This window comes from Macrobrachium rosenbergii, chromosome 7, assembly GCF_040412425.1.
Source record: "Macrobrachium rosenbergii isolate ZJJX-2024 chromosome 7, ASM4041242v1, whole genome shotgun sequence".
Lineage (NCBI taxonomy): Eukaryota > Metazoa > Arthropoda > Malacostraca > Decapoda > Palaemonidae > Macrobrachium > Macrobrachium rosenbergii.
This window is the reverse complement of record NC_089747.1, coordinates 8106007-8123130: the sequence shown is the minus strand read 5'-3', so window position 1 is coordinate 8123130 and position 17124 is coordinate 8106007. Positions and strand designations below refer to the sequence as shown.

At 36.6% G+C, this 17124-nt stretch overlaps 1 protein-coding gene across 1 annotated transcript; it reads right to left on the bottom strand.

Moving 5' to 3' along the window:
• Positions 1-241: 241 nt before the first annotated feature.
• On the bottom strand, positions 242-16924 carry MrgBP (MRG/MORF4L binding protein). Its single transcript, XM_067106454.1, has 4 exons — positions 16747-16924; positions 14485-14606; positions 12655-12826; positions 242-11167 (listed from the first exon to the last, which is right to left on the bottom strand). The coding sequence occupies exons 1-4, from the start codon at positions 16835-16837 to the stop codon at positions 11034-11036; spliced, it is 519 nt and encodes a 172-aa protein (XP_066962555.1). The 5' UTR covers positions 16838-16924; the 3' UTR covers positions 242-11033.
• Between the last annotated feature and the right edge of the window lie 200 nt (positions 16925-17124).

The following is a 17124-nucleotide window of genomic DNA, read 5'->3' as shown; positions in this document are numbered from 1 at the left end:
GATTGAGAATTTGTGAATTGGATTTGTTTAATAAATGTGAAAGGACACTGTCCATCATGATAGATTTTGAACTTCATTTGAAGTGTTTAACATTGACATTTGGTTTACCTAAACCACCAAGGTTCAAAGTTTCAGAAAATATGACCTGTATGTTAGCATGATAAAAAGAAAAAGTTGGGACTATTCACAGTTCTACCATATTACATATAAACACTTACAAGAATGGAAATTGAAGTGGATATAAAAATTGTACATTTTATTTACATCCATATACAAATGTTTATGTACACATTAAAATGGTATATACAACACAAAACTATAAACATTAAAGATGCTTCTTCCTGGAATCAAAGGTTTTAAATCTAGATTTTAAATTTTAGAGCAGTACCTACCACAAAATTAAAAAATACCCAACAATTTGAAATTATTAAAACTTTCCAAACATACCATAACTTTCAAAACAAAGACAATGATCCACTTCAACCACAAGCAAGTCTTGTAACCTACCTTCACAACATGTTATACAAAACTGCCACATTTACAGAATCCTATACCTACTGGTTACCAGTCTCTTCATCCTTACCAAATATCAAAATAATCCAAATCAGCATTACTGGTCGCTGCATATTTTCTAATTTTCATACAATTGAACATTTTCATCAATGTGTAAAGAACATCTGAGAAAAAAAGTGAAAAACAAATCTTTACAGTATTTCTGTAATAGATTTTAGTCTTTTGCACAAAGCACCTTAATTATGCATATATAGTGTATATAAAAGTAGCCAATACGGAATCAGAAATCTGCACGTTACTGCTGCATGCATACATGGGTGGAAGAGCACAGTATTTACAAAGCTTTACATTGCATACCGGAATTTACAGAAACCTAAAATTTAGTAGCCATATTCTCAGCAATTTCATGATAAAAATGGTTGTCTCAACCACTTGCAATTAAATATGTACCACTGAATTGCCTTAAGATCCATACTGACAACTTTCGTAAACAATTTCACTATATGATACAGTAAATTACTACCACCAGTAATCTCTTTAATTTGTCTATGATACAGTAAATTACTACCACCAGTAATCTCTTTAATTTGTCCATTTACCACAATGTGCCTCATCTAAGTTTGCTGTGCACTTTCTCTTACAGTTAGCATCAGCATGGCTTCTAGACTTTGGAAAAATATGGCAATATATACATTTGACAATGTACCTTGACTCAGAAAGGCAGCATGTCTAACTGATGTTTGTTGATAATTTTGAAATAAGCATCCAAATTAAACAGAGAAAAATTTGGAAATGGTCATTCAGCAGTAAAAGTTACATCATCACGTGTGTTGGTGAAATGTTAGCAAAAGCCAGGAATGCACAAACTTCCCAACTTCAAAACGTGGTACTGAAAAGTGCTTTCGCACCCGCAAGCTTTCCATAGGATGCTGACCACAACCAATAAATGTAAGCCTTCAGTGAGACACGATCTGCCCAGATCGGTAAATTTCTTTCAGCATACTTCACCTAGTAAAAGAATCTGCATAACCAAAGAAGCTGCTGCTGTTAATAAGAATTCTAGTCCAACTGAAGGTACTGGTGAGGAGTGGTATTCCTATAGATGTCACTTAAGGTCAAATTAAACATCAAAGAGAAGGCTCTCCTTACTAACATGAATTAAATTCTGACAATACAGAACTGGAAGAGCATAAAATAAAAAAAAAAAAAAGCAGCATACCCTAGATTCAAAGTATTGTTTATAAGGGCAGCTTGACCATGTTCTTCAGTGGCAACACTACTGCAAAATCTTAGACACCTTTATGGCACTAATACAATCCCTGAAACCTACCAACTATTTTCAATAATGGTAGAATACGGCTGTGGCAATTTGATAATAGAACAGTAGGCAAAGACATGACATCTGCGCATATACAAGGCAACAATTATTATAACGCCCAATATCTATGTATTATTGGGCCATGCACAAATACTATAGTTAGGACTTTACTGTTTCCTAATGCTGAGGCTCTTTTTCTCTTCAAGAGAGTGGCAGTGGCAGATGACAGTCCTCCAAGGATGGAGCTATGAGCAGGTAACACCTGAGATTACTGGGTTTAAACCAGAGGCTAGGATGACTAGGCTTATTCTTAAAAACAAAAAAAAAGGAACTTCCTTGTACACATCCTAATGATAAATCCCACACTATTGCCAGTATCTTTCAGACCATCATCATCCAAGGCAAGACACCATTCCAGGAGGCACTACACTTTTCCTCTATTCTTTTTACAGACTGCATCAAGTGTTACAACCCATAGGGGGTTAGTGCTGTCAGTGCACCTAACGCATTAAACTGTAGGCATTACTTAAGGTTCATTGCAGCACTCCTTTGGTCCCTAGCTGCAATCCCTTTCACTCCTTTACTGCACCTCCATTCATATTCTTTCTTTCATCTTTCTATCTAACCTCTCTTAACATTTGTTTCATAGTGCAACTGCAAGGTTTTCCTCCTGTTACACCTTTCAAACCTTTCTACTCCCAATTTCCATTTCGGCGCTAAATGACCTCACAGGCCCTAGCAACTGACCTTTGACCTAAATTCTATATTTCATTCCATCAAGCATTACTGGTCACAGTGTGCATATTAACAGCTCTGTCTATCATGCCTCACCTTCTCCCCCTCTCTTCACAGGCACCACAGCCCTCCCTGATCCTCTGTCTCTTGAGACTTTGGTCCTGGGCACTTTCATTTCTGCCTCCCATTACCAACTGTGGTAATCGTCTTCCCACTTTCTATACATCCTGCTTATTGTAAGACTGTAGAGCAGCTAGGTTCTTATGAAATTTTAAGTCAACAGTAATAAATGAATTATGGGTTGGGAGAAAGATTTGCAAATAAACCAAAATTCCAAGACTTTTGTACTGATAAATTAGCAATTAACCAACCTTTTTGATGTTGGCTTCTGAAAGTCGGCCTTCCAGCATTATTTACTGTGGACCATCTTGCTGCTGTTAGAAGTTTTCAGATCTTCTTGATGTCAGCATCTGAAAGACAGCCTCTCTGCATCATACAAAGGTTTTGGCAGTTTCAAACTCTTTTTGTTGTCAGCATCTGAAAGCCAGCCTTTCAGCATCATTTACTGCAGACCCTCTTACTGCAGTTGGCTGCTTCAAACTCAAATCCATAATTTCCACCATCTTGCAACAACGATAATTAAGTACTATGTACTGCTCTAGTTGACAACTAGATAATTCATGAACCAACATTTGTCCTGCCAATTTTTCAGAAGACAAAGTCAAGGATGAACCACTTTTTAGAAAATTAATTAGTGATTGGGTTAAAAGTCCTTAGTTTTCCTGACCAATATAATTTTCAACTAGGAAGTCTAACAGCAAAGACATCCCATACTTAAAACTGGAAGAGATATCACATTCCAAAGCCCGTTCGTCACAGACAAACGATCAGTATCAAAACGGCTGCCACTTCTTCAATCATTTTGTGGAAATTGTAAATTGTGACGTGACTCCATTTTTCTTTCCCATCATGGGGTTGCTCGGGGAGGGGACACAGTCTCCTTTCACTTATGATCGGCACAGGTGGCAAAAAGATTTGTGCTACAATCTGAGGCTGCCAGGTCATCTTGGGTTAGAATTAACAAAGCCAGTCTTCTGCACTCATCAAGCCTTTTCTTTTCACATGTGGGCATTTGATTCTGTGGGGGCTTACTAGCCACATATATACTACCTTTATAAATAGAACTATTTTCATACTCGCCTAGCCTAGATAAGGACAATACTTTGCTCATTCCACTAGTTTTCTCTTACAAAACTAGCAGCTAGTCTGACCAACATATAATTTGCATAATGCACAAATATACATAAACTGATCACAAATGAAATAACTTACTTGACAGTCCTGAGGGAGCTTGTATATAGGACATGTGAAAACAAGCAAAAATCTTGAACAATTCTATCACTGTATGCTAGGCTATAGGCACTGGAGTAACAAACTGTGCACCTTTTAATAACATAAGTGCAGTTTTATTTCAATACAAATACTGCTTTGCAGTGGGAAACCTACCTTCCTTCTCTTCAAAAGAAACTCAAGGAAAGATATTTGTGTGGGCACTAGTCTTGTCTAGTAAGGAAACTATCAAATCTATTTTCACAAGGAGGGAAGAAAGAGACTCACTATCAACAGGCTTCCAGCCACTTCCTCAGGATGCTGCCTTTCAGTACCGCTCTGCACGACAATGCACAAGCAGAACAATATTACAATGAGAAATGCAATCACAGTAAGTTTCTCTGGTAGCAAAGCCAAGGCTGGTGTTGTGAGTTCTTTGACTTTTCAGGAAACTCAAATATACATATTCATTCTTTATAGCAAGTTCATCCCTGGTAATAGGATACAAAGCAGCACTATTGCGTAGAACCGAAAGCCTCAAATACTTCTAAAATAATGGTACTGGAGGTAGCAAGGGGTGTAAACAAAGCACAGCTTGCACTGCAAGCCGCAAAGCACATAAAGACATTGGCAAGCAGGGCATTTGGATCAAGAGCTTAGCTAGAAAATGCATCACATCCCAAAGGACAATACCTTAACTAAATATTATGAAAAAAACAGCAGCTCAGTAGTTGACTAAACTATTTTTATAACCAAAGTAGATGATTTAGTAGTTACTACCACATCCAAATCAATCAAGTCATGAACTACTACAAAAGCATTTACAGTCAACTAAAAAATTCCTGAGCAAGTTGCGATTCCTATGCTGCAGCCTTCATATGAAAACTAAATTATCCAAGGACTGTGGTGTTAAGTAGATTATTCAACATATATACATAACAATAAAACATACACAAATCCATGACAATTAAAATGAATAAATACACTAGTGATGACCAACAAAAATGAAATGCTACTTCTTGATACAACTCTCCAATATCTACACTGATAAGAATGGTTTTATCCATGAATCATCTTCAATGCAAGAAACAAATAAGAAATGCTTTAGGAACTGCTGACAATCCTCTACCTACGAACAGGTTTGGATCCCACATTCCATTTAGATATCCAGCACTACATAGCCAGTACTGTTTCACATAGTTATTCATACCCTGTACTCTGAATATATAACTACTATATAACCAACTTAAAACAAAACTGAAGAGCTTAAAATTAAATTACAGTAATAAAATAAATAATGGCAGCAATGTACGGAGCAAATATTCCTTGTCTGCATTCATAGTAAGTTTTGGGTGGGAAATGTCAACTCCAGGTCCAAACTTCTCTTCATCTTGAAGCAATAATCAAATGAAGTCAGATTCAGTTTCATTTCATAACAGCAAGAAACACAAAAAGCAATGGCATTGTGGACAGCAGATTCATCTTGGCGAACAAACTCAAAGATTAAAATAGCAGCAGTACATTTTTAATCAAACCATACAATTTGGTAGCAATTTCTTTTACATTTCTTTGTTTTATCTTTTACAGTTCTTTGCATTCTTAATTTCTTCTTTTTCACTTGCTTATTCTTCTGATTTCACTATTACCATGTAGTTTATTAACAAAGACCGGCTAATACTAACTCATTCATTCACAGATGCTTGGACTTGTGTTAACAAAATTTCATAATTTCAACATTCATTCAGGCATAGTTCCAGCTTCACAGTACATCATCTACAGCTTCTGAACTTGTCCAACAGTCTGTTTTGTGCAAATACACATACATCATTTGCGTACTAAAGACATAACTTCTCTCATTAGGCATTCATTTTTTCAACTACTGCAACATGCCAAGTCTTAGATATGTAGGGTTTTCGAAAGCATGGTACTTTCTAGGTACAGCACTCCATCCTCATGCCAAAATGGAAAGAGCAGTCCTCATCTGTGTTCTGGGTTATAACCATCAACAACAGGGAGAGAGACTTCTGCAATATTCTCAAAGGTTCTGTACTCCTCAACATACTTCTCTGTAAGTGGCTTAAGTTTAAAATTACAAGCAGTACTGTCAATATATTAATCTTTCTTTCCTCACTGATAATTGTTCTATGTACCATTTTCAGAGAGATTCGTTTTACTCGGATTACAGATTTACTAAAGCTGATTTCCACATTCCCTATTGATTTTTTTTAATATTCACGACGCTCTTAAGCAAATGTTGCACCCACACTGCAATCTTGCCATTCCTTTAAAACCACGAAGACTGGTATGAACCTTGAAGTGTTGAAGTCTTTTGCGTCTGGCTGAAAAATACTTCCTCTCACTTTGCTTTGCTTTCAAATTGTCACTAGTTTTCCCAATCTCTTTTCTCACTTGGCATATTTTGTCTTTTTTATTCTTTACAACACTGACACTGACCATTTCAAGTAATTCATTCAGTAATCATGAGGGGTCTCTCCAACAGCCAAATGATTCAACCAAACAGCACTCAATACATTTGTCATTTGTTCCTTTTTCTTAATTTACTTTAAAATTCACTCCCTCTGTAATTTTACATTTCTTTGCACAACTAGAAATATTACCACTCTTGCTTTTACATTTAATACCATACAGGACGCATGGTAACAATGAAATACATAAACAACAAGCACAAGAGTACAACATGTGTACACTGATACAGCCACCCAGATTTGAATGCCCAAAACATACATATCAAGGGCATTGTTGAAAGGGGTTAAACTTTAAACAGATGCTCACTTTGCAGGAGGACCAAGCACTGCATGATCAGTTGTCAAGAATGACCTCTACTTATGACAAATTCCCATCAGTACTATAATATATATTGTAGCTGCAAAACAGAAACAAAAAAAAAATATACATACTTCGTGTGAACATCTCAATCACCGATGAAAAATCATTACAACAAACTGATACTAATTAATGGATAAGCACAAAATGACTGGTGGAAATGATAAGGATGATGATGACAATCCCACTGTCTCATTCCCCAACCCATCAATCATAAACAGCACTCATTCTTAGTCCAAATGTCTCTAAACAGAATTTTGTCTTGTCAACTGAAGAAGCAAGAGCTAATAGTGACTGTTCACACATGTACCTTTGACCCACTGGTGGCTAGTGACTATCCTCTTCGTTATTTGCTTGCCTAACAATGATTTATTCCTTTCACTTACTTATTATAGCTACTGTATATATCATTTCTTTTTTCTCCCTTAACTGCTAAGTGACCTAATAATCACACTTGCGATTTGTGCCTGGCTGGCTTCCTGCAAATATCCTCGACATATTTTGTTTATTTGTGTAATTCTGTGTTTCCTTTTATTTCTGTGATGTTTCTATATACTATAAATTGCAGTCTGGTGGTCAACTTGGTCTAAACTCACTCATGGCTAGGTTGCACTGTGCAGTAACCTGTGGCAAGAGCACAGAACACAATACAAGTGTTCAGTACTGATTAGATATATGGATAACTTTAGTTTACTTACTACTTACTGTTATCCTTCAACACCTACATCATCACTTGAACAAGTGACCAATGGTGCTACCAGAGGGAAAACCATATACTCTGGTTCAGATTCCAAGTCCCTCACTGTGTACTGGATCTAAGCTTTTTCATGTAGTCTGACACTGAGCCATATATTTGACTGCCATGTCCAGAATAGATGGCAGTCAGTTTCCCAAGTTGTTTGTGATATCTACATTATCAGGTTTACTTCTTTTGACTTTTCTGTATGCAACATGTACACTCCAGTTCAAATGTGTATCAAAGATTAAACCTATGAACTTTCTAGTTTGGTAGATAAGTATTATAGTTTCTCGATTTTAGTTCAATTCTTTTTCTAACTAATACCTTTACAAAATACGACTGCTCCAGTTTTTTCTACAGAGAGCTGTGAAAGACTGTTGCTGAAGCTCAGGTATCTACTCTTTGATGGCAATGTAGAGAATATGGTTGGTGTGTCAGTAACTGTTTTGCGATATTGTTTACTGCAAAGAGGAACAATGTGAGGTCGCTAAAGCCATCTCACATTCCAGCAAACCTCAACTATTAATCCTGCCAGGAGAAGTGGAACAGATTTTAATATCTGGTGCAATGAAAAGAACATAAATGCCTCTATTCCCAGAATTGTAAATTTCTCTCTTTACCTACACCTCCTGGAAAACGTATCAGCTTCTGCAATTGATGGATTTAGAGCAACATTTTTATGTGTTGGAACTTCATGGCACTAAAGTGACTAGTTACCAATCAATCATAGGTATACTGCGTGAACACTTGCTCTTACCTATTCTGGTTCCTGTACAAGACAAGAATTTATGCATCAGGGACATTCAAGAATGTGTAAGAGGGCTCCATATGATTGACAGGTTTACATGAAAAAAATTACATATATTATAAAAACTTTAATATTCACTAGATACACAGAAGATAATATTTCCCTCTCATAACAACGTAAAACAACAAAACCTAAAGCTATTTGCTACACCCAAATCAACTGAGTGAAATAAGCAACAGTACCTTTCACAGCAAAAGGAATGGAACTTACGAAAAGAAAATATTCTTCAGTGGAACAGAAATTAATTAGAATGCATTTCATGAAGATGCCCGAGAGCCAATATCCTAAAAAAAAAAAAAAGCAAATAAAATTTTAGAAAATATCACCAGGGTTGACTTCACTAAAAGCTGCTGCACACCATAATTTAATCTGGCTTTCCTTCCAAACAATTTACATACCTGACAAATAAAAGATCGATCCGGGAAAAAGGTAATTCCAATATGAACCTTTTTTAAATATTTTTCAAAAATATAGCTCATGAAATTTTACTATTAAGTAGAAACATAGGTAGATGTGAATCAACACCATCATCATTACGTGTACAGAGCATTACATCAATACACCAAAAAAAAGTTATTTGTGCAATTTTCCAACTGGCTTGGTAAAGCACAGAGAAAATCGTACTTATATCTAAATATAAAAACTCTTGCCATACTTATATTTGGGTTTACAAACTTAAGGAAATCAATCTTTACATTCTGACCACCACTAACATTATTATTTCATGGAAAACGTCTCCTCTATTACTTTAAAACTAAACACGATATATTGTGCTCAAACCTAAGAATGCATAATTACAAAGTCAAAGATCATTATAATCCTTATCAGCAAAGGGAACCCTCTATAATCCAAGATGCCATTTTATACAGAAAGACACCAAATAACAAGAAAAAAAATGCTCAATAACAGAATGGCAACTTCAGACAATGAAAGACTTCAAAATATGAGACCCGACTGGTGCTGTAAGAACCTGGGTAGCTACTGGCACCATCGACACTGGCAATCCTGGTAAGTACGTGCTGTTTAACCACCTCCTCTGAGCGAGCAATGGTAACGATATCACAGTGACTATGCTATGTTTTTCCCCCTGCACCCTGCCTGCAGCCCCTCAATCATTCACAGCACTGGGCATCACCAGTTTCATGCACAGGTCTCTACTGCCAAGGTGTCTCTGCTTCAGTGATGTTCTCTAGCTAAGTTGGACAATGAAATTCATGAGTGAAGCATCAGTGGCATTCCTGTCCTTGTCATGATCTCTGTTTTAGTGTGTCATGCACTTCCAGGGGGTTTAGGAGACAAATTCCTATATGTATGGAATGACAGCAGTAGGGAAAATTCATCCACTCTCTTTCTCCCTCTTGTGTCCAATTTGACAGGATTTGTCTGATGTCCTTCTCCAATCAATTTCATTTTTTATTGAAATGTCCTGTAATACATGTGTTAATTAATTGGGACTCATTGTATTTTAGAGCACTCAGGGAGGTTATTAAAAATGAAAGATGTGGAAATTTTCTCTCTCTCTCGTCTTTAACAGGGTGTTTTTATTTTGCATCCCCTACCTCTCTTTTGCAAATATTTGCACTTCATCAAAATGCACAAATATATGTACTGCAATGTGTATGCATTATAAAAAAACAGACTACAGTACAGTATATTGCTCTGTTGGAATTTGGATAGATATGTCATGATAATCTGTAATTTCTGGTTATCTGCAAAGACTAAGAGTAAAGTATCATGGGTAATTATTCAGAGTAAATCATCATAGATAACAGAGTTTAATCCCAATGTCCTGCAGCTCAGAGGCTCATTCCTGCTCTCTTCCTTTTCATTTCTACCCTTCCGCACTCTTCCCACCTATGTGCTTTCCTCTCTCTTCCCTCAGCTCTCTTCCCACCTGTTTTTTAACTTCAACTTTCTTCAGCTCCACCGGTTTACCCATAAGAGCAAACCCAGTGAACCAGCCTTGTCAAGAATCAGCCCATTTTATGCCGCAGACTTTTTACGAACCATTCACTGGCTTTTCATTTTCACTTCCCACAGGAACTGCTGAACATGAGTTTGGTGTCAACACTTTTTCCAATGCTTACCCTAACAGTTATGCAGTTACAATGATCATACTCAAATAAGTAAACCTACTGGCTGTCAATTTGCCGCTGCTGGAATACGTCACATTTCTCTTCTTCATACTTTCCCCTTAAATAGAAAATACAAGGACACTGTCTCTTCAAGCTGAATAAAATATCCATGCCAGATTAAGAAATAAAAAATGTTTGGTAACAATAGACTGAAATTCATGCTACTACGTATCTAAAATATTCATTCCCATGATGTCTCTTGTCTAAAATGGTGATTTTTGGACACATCAACGGCTTCATGGAGTAAGCATAAAAATGTGACTATTACTACTCATGAAAATCCTAACAATGTTCATACAACAGGATGTTAAAAAATACTAATAAGTAACACATTTACAACAGCAATGCCTTAATGTTTAGTGTAAAAATAACTGGGCTGTATTTCTTACTTTATTTCTACTTCAAATCTTGAAAGAAGAGAATGCTGTTCCCCATTTCCAGCTCACCAAAACGTTTTGCCAGTGTACAGCCAAAATTCTATGCATATTTGGAGAATTTGTTTCTCCTAATCCAGCACATATATCTTTAAAGGTTTATGCCCAAAATTCATGTCATTTCTGTTTGCTTCCACTCATCATCTGAAGAATCAGAGGAAGTGGTATGACATGAAGATCAATTCCTTCGCCTTTTATTTGACGGAGTGTGGGCGGGGGAGGAGGGTTTGGAATCGCGGCCTCTCTTACCTGGTCTTCTGGGAGTGTCATCATCATCATCTCTGATATCTCGGATTCTGTCTGGTCGAGAGCCTGATTCGGCAAACAGTAACATTAAAAACTGATTCAACAAAGAGTAACACTCAAAACAGACCAATCTTTACCAAATTAAAGTGACGTATCATCATCAAAATAACCCACAGAATACTGACAGTCTTGTCTTGATGTTCAATGTCAATCTTTTTTTTTTTTCACTTAAAATATGTCACAATATGATCAAGCAAAGCTAAACTTACATAATGCAGTATATCACTTCAGACTTATTTACTGAAAAAGGTAACCTATATAACTGCATGCATACAATCCAGTCTCACATAATATATTCATTCACTTGAAAATACTAAAATAATGCTTGAAATACTACTAAGGACAAAACAGCTGAAGGATGAAATATAACTTGGAAATGAAGACGTACCAATGATAAACACAAATTTACCACAAGCGAATACATTCATTCCAAAAGCCCTTGGATAGCCAATAATTACCATTATAATAACCTCTGCTTTCATATAGGAAATATCTTCCACAGGACCCAACAAGGAAATTCTACAAGACGAAACATCATGCGTATGGAAACTTGGTATAGTTAACTTCAAGAAGTCATGATTCTGAGAGCATACTATAGTAATTTCAAGGCCCAAGAGTAATCTCCCATCTTGGTACAAACCATACTTTATGTCAATGGGAAAACAAACCTACCCTGATGAACACCAACCAATCTCTGCATAAAAGTTGCTGAAGAATTTTTTGCAAGAGTAATCAATATTGGAACAACTAATTTTTTACTTTTATATTTCTTGGGAATTATGGTTGTAGGTACATGCAAGAGGTATTATGTCTGGGACAGACTATTTATTAATTAGTAAAATACATTTGTAAATTAATCAGTTTCTAGTAAGTCACTTAAATATTTGAGTTACTGTACCGCCATATACTCATGTGGGGGTTAAGTAGCTAAATCACTGTAAGGCCTACATGCAATCTAGCCAACATCTTTTGGAAACTTTAGTCAGTGTTTTAAGGTGCATATAACAATTATATTGTTATATTGTTAAGCACTATACAGTAAAACCCCCGTATTTGCGGGGGAGGCGTACCACAACCCCCCTACGAATACCTAAAATCTGTGAATACTTAAAACCCCTCTAAAAACACTTAGAAGTGCCTATTTTGAAAGTTTAAACACAAGAAAAACCCTCTAAAAATGCTTATACCTGAGTATTTTAATAGTTTTACCACAAAAAGTGCATTTAGTCATGAAAATATGAAAATACAGTAATTAGTGAATATTTCTAAGTGAAAAATACCGCGAATGGGCGAATTTTCCGCAAATAATGGGTAGATACGTTCCACAGAGAAATCCACGAATACATGAGTCTGCGAATCGTGAGAACATGAATACGGGGGGTTTACTGTATAAAGAATTATAGGAAGAGAATAACTGTAATGTATTCATTAAAACCTGCTACAGATACAGCTACAGATACAGACTATTCAACAATATCTTTCCTGAAACACACCTTCATCACTCCTGTCTTTTTCTTTTTTGGGGGGTCTCCCACGACCACGGCTTTCCTTCTCATCGTCTTTGAGGTCTGGCTTATTCCTCTCGTCAAGCAAATCTGAGAATTCTCCATCAGGAAGACTGAAGTCATTCTCATCGTTGGGGAACGGAAGTCTGTCACTCTCATCCTGTATTAAGGCTTTATTAACTAACCGTACGTGGGGAACCAACAGATAAATTTTCAAGTGCAGACAAAGAACAAATATTTTTTTTAATAAATGGTGACAACAACACAGTAACACCATTACCATAGCTGAAACTCTGGTATTAGTAACACTGTGAGTGAATGGATTTGATTTTGAAGATAAGGAGACCTAATGGTTTCAACACACCTAAGGGGTTTGTGTTTAAATAATAAACTCAACTTTCTAGTTTGAATATATAAGAAATAAACAGCTGTAGACATAGTCATTGAACCACTGCCTCACCAAGTATCCTGATAACAATATCTAAAGACAGTCCCCGCTTACCGGTGGCATCGGTTAACTGCATTCCAGTGTTACAGTGATTGGCTAGCGACGTCGTTAACCAGATTTTCAGCGCTGGTAAGCAATTTTCAGCACCAGTAAGCAATTTATTGGCACTAACAACCAGTTATCGGCACCGATGTCTGATTAATGGTGTCGTTAAGAGGCTTGCTGTATCAGTGATTTTCAGTTACCAGCAATTTTCGGTTAGTGGTGCTCGGCCAGGAATGGAATCCCCGCCGTTAACCGGGGACTGCCTAGTTACTAACCAGTTTCCCAGTCACTGGTCAGTCAGTCATTGCAACAGCACCAGTCATTTCTAAAAGAATCACACTTGATGACAGAACTGCAATTAAAAGTTGATCCAAATTTTGATAAATGAGTACACTCACATCTAAACCTTGGTTCCTTCTGTTGGGAATTAAAATCTAATACTGATTCTCTGTTGGGTATCAGAATCTGGACTGGTCTATTTCTATTGAGTATAAGTATTAATGTACGCATGCAGTTCCTGTTAAGCTGGTATAAGAATTTACACACAATATTCCAGCATAGTTAGAGTTCTTAAGATCAAATGATACTCAACTGCTGCTTTTGTCCTCCAAACCTGTGGAAAATTGTCTGACTGCACGCTTCAAGTGTAAAGGAACTACCAATAATGAAGTTTCTCTTTAAAGTTCCCAGTGTTCTTGGTAAAAGGTATTAGCGTATGCTTCCTTCCTGTCTGCATAAGGTGTGAGCATTTTGGGTGGCTTCTCATAATTATCTTTCTCTAACATCATCCCAGCATTGGGTATACTGTGGCTACTACTTGGAGTTTAATTTTAATAAATGAAGCCTCTAAGAAAGCAAGAAATATCAGGTTATCTGGTTCTCTTCAAAACTACCACTTCTGTTCCTTCCATATGGCAAATGTCTTGTCTCTACACTATAAGGGAGAATGCTAAGAAATTCAAGCTATTAAACCCCCTTACAAAGCTTAAAGCCATGTAAAATATTGCTTTTTGTCCAAAAACTGGTGACTTTTAGCTTTATGCCATTTGTATGAGGATTCTACGTTCATATCTCCTAATCTATGGAGAGAAACCATACTCTTACTTAAATGTCTCAGATGGTAGGAAACAGCAATAATATTCTCTGTGAATATGAGGCAAGTTTGCCTCCTAATTCTTGTACTATGGCAAAATCACTTAATCTATAGAATTTACAACTTTCAAAATAAAATTTAAACATACACAACAATATAACAGGAACAAGTCCAACATCTTATGTACCAAATCTAACAGGCAAATTTTTCACGAAAACAAATGGTAACCTACCAAAGCTGTTAAATCATACAAGGTTTCCAGTTTTTTCCAGATTGTTTTGGATGACAATTCACAGTTCAGGGAAGTACTCAACTTGTCATGAATGAACATCATTTGAAAATGCTTGTTGACCCCTGTGGACAAAAAACGTACGTAAATATGTATCAATAACTTTCACTTATGTAGGCTATGCTGCGTTAGTTGAGACAATACAAGTGCTCAGCAGCCAATCAAAACAACAGAGGTATTTAGACAGCAAGCCTCTCCACTGAGGGCATCCCTAGTCTTCTGTGTCATCCCCATGGGCTATGTGTTAACATGCAGATGAAAGGACACTAATAAAAAAGGCTTTGTCTATGAAATAAATAAAATTTTCATTTGCGTACATACGATTTATAAATTTCTGCAATTTTACTTAGGCTAAAGAGCTACATTATTGCAAAGAAACTGAGCTTTTTGGCTACCAATTCGAATACACTAACCTCACATTTTGTATTCGACAACTTGACTGAGACTTATGGTCTCTTTTTGAACTATTTCCAGGATAATCTTTGTAACTGCATGTAGCTTGGGAGTTTGTTGAAAATCTGTTAATACAAACTCGAAGATTTTGGAGCCCTCGGAAGAATGAAAAGTGGAAAAGCTCCATGATCATCTGAATTACCAAGCTTACTGAAAGCAGATGGAAATCCTGTCACTAATATACTGACCAGAACACAATATACAAAAACATGAGGAGGAGAAAGAGCCAGAGGAATGAGATGAGTAATACAACAATTCAGTTCCATGTACTTGGGAAAATGGGCTACACTACAATGTGAAAAGTACAAGGGAAAAGGTGCTTAGGGAAATGAAGTGAATGCTTTTTAAAAACAAAATTCAAAAGGCCCAGGGTAACTTGCTTGTACATTAGCATACCTATAGAAGTGGGAGTGTTGTCGAAAGTTTGTACTGCTGTGCAAAGTTGAAGCTATTGCTTTCATTTCATTTTGGTTTCTGAATTAGCACAAAATAGACAAGAAAAATGATATTATCAGATTTCATTACTTAGCTGTCAGTCTACAAACATACCAATAGTCATGTATCTGGTTAGAAACAAAAGTATTATACCTTACCAAGAGACTGTGGATAGCCTAACCTAACCTCAAAATACTGTATTAAAATCAGTCCATTTTTTGTCTACAATTTACCAAACATCTTTCAGAGGGAATTTCCTATAAAATCTCATTCTGTTTTTTAAGTACAATTAATCTAACATTCCCCAGAGGGAATTTCTTAAAGAAAATAACTTTCTTTTACTTAGGATTAACCTCACATCTTTCATGGGAAATTTCCAAAAAAACACACATATACTCTTTTTTGGTAATCCTACAGGTTAGGAGTCCAAATTCACTGCTTCTTTGTGTGTGTCTGCTTAAACATTCCTTCCTATTTTCAATTTCTTCTTTTGACATATCTGCAAACAGGGAATAAAGCTCTGTTTCTCACACGAATAGTGCAGTGTGCCCACAACCATGTTTGTGGAGTGACTGCTTAGGAACCAGGAACCAGGTAGGAACCTGGCTGGCATGGGCTCTTGCTCTTCAGCAGCCACTTTTGGATACATCTGAAAAAATCAGCAGTTTATCTGCTTACAGAAGCAGAGATTCATGATTTTCTCCAAATTGTATGGGTAAGTATCCCCTAGGACATGTTTTTGCTTACTTAAGTTACCCCTTTATTCCCTTTGTATTTTTACAATCTCTGCTTCTGCAAGCAGAAAAACAGCTCATTTTTTTTCATTGTTTCCCATGATTCAATAAATATCTGATAAATCTATTGACTGTACGTAATGCAGTGAATTTGGAACCCTATAGCCTACTGTAGGATTAGCCTCCCCCGTTTTTTTTTATCTAGAATTAACCTAACGTCTTCCAGAGCAATTGATGGATTAGGATACAGTCAAAATATGAACAGAATTGGCCTAGCTGAAGTACTCGGGCCTAACGTAACCTAAAATCCTACAGATTCCCGAACAGGTAAAATTCGCTAACCTTGCCTAGAGTTATGCAGTTAAATGAGGAAAATGAATCCCGTTTAACTAGGGATTATTTTATCAACCGAGTTATTCCTATACATTTTCATCTAGTAATTCATTGCCTATGAAAGAAAAAGGAAAATTAACATAAATAGCTAAAAGCCCAACGGACCATCCAATGCCGGGTGAGGCTTGACCGCTATGAGTAAGAAACATGGAATGGATGAGATTAGTCTTCCCTTCCCTAAACAGCTTACCGACAGGCTTATGTCCCATCATGGCATAAAATAACTGGATTTCATTTTCCACGTTCCAGTCCACTTCGCTCGACATTTTAGAATTCAACATCACAAAAATCTCTTAAATGGCTCGGCGTTCGGTTTTAGGAGGAGAAGCACCCGGACGTCAACAACTGAACAGTCAGCTCTTCTATGCAAGTGCATAGGAATTTGCAGCATGTGTTGCGGTTGGATCACCAGCGAATTGAAGTTAATGATTTCGATACTTTTTGAACATTGTGACGCACAATATTGACTGAATAATTTCTACTTAGTGTAAATCTTATTTGCCATCAATATTTTTTTCTTTATGTGACTGCCACATGTGACAACCTCGTCAACTTTCGCGTCATAAAT

What these genes read in the sequence shown, in the direction of transcription:
- MrgBP (XM_067106454.1), bottom strand. Translation starts at nt 16,837, where the DNA reads ATGTTGAATTCTAAAATGTCGAGCGAAGTGGACTGGAACGTGGAAAAT. An exon ending in TGTATGATTTAACAGCTTTG is followed by an intron (nt 12,827 to 14,484) that starts GTAGGTTACCAT and finishes GCCTTAATACAG; the next exon opens with GATGAGAGTGACAGACTTCC. An exon ending in AAAAGACAGGAGTGATGAAG is followed by an intron (nt 11,168 to 12,654) that starts GTGTGTTTCAGG and finishes TTGCCGAATCAG; the next exon opens with GCTCTCGACCAGACAGAATC.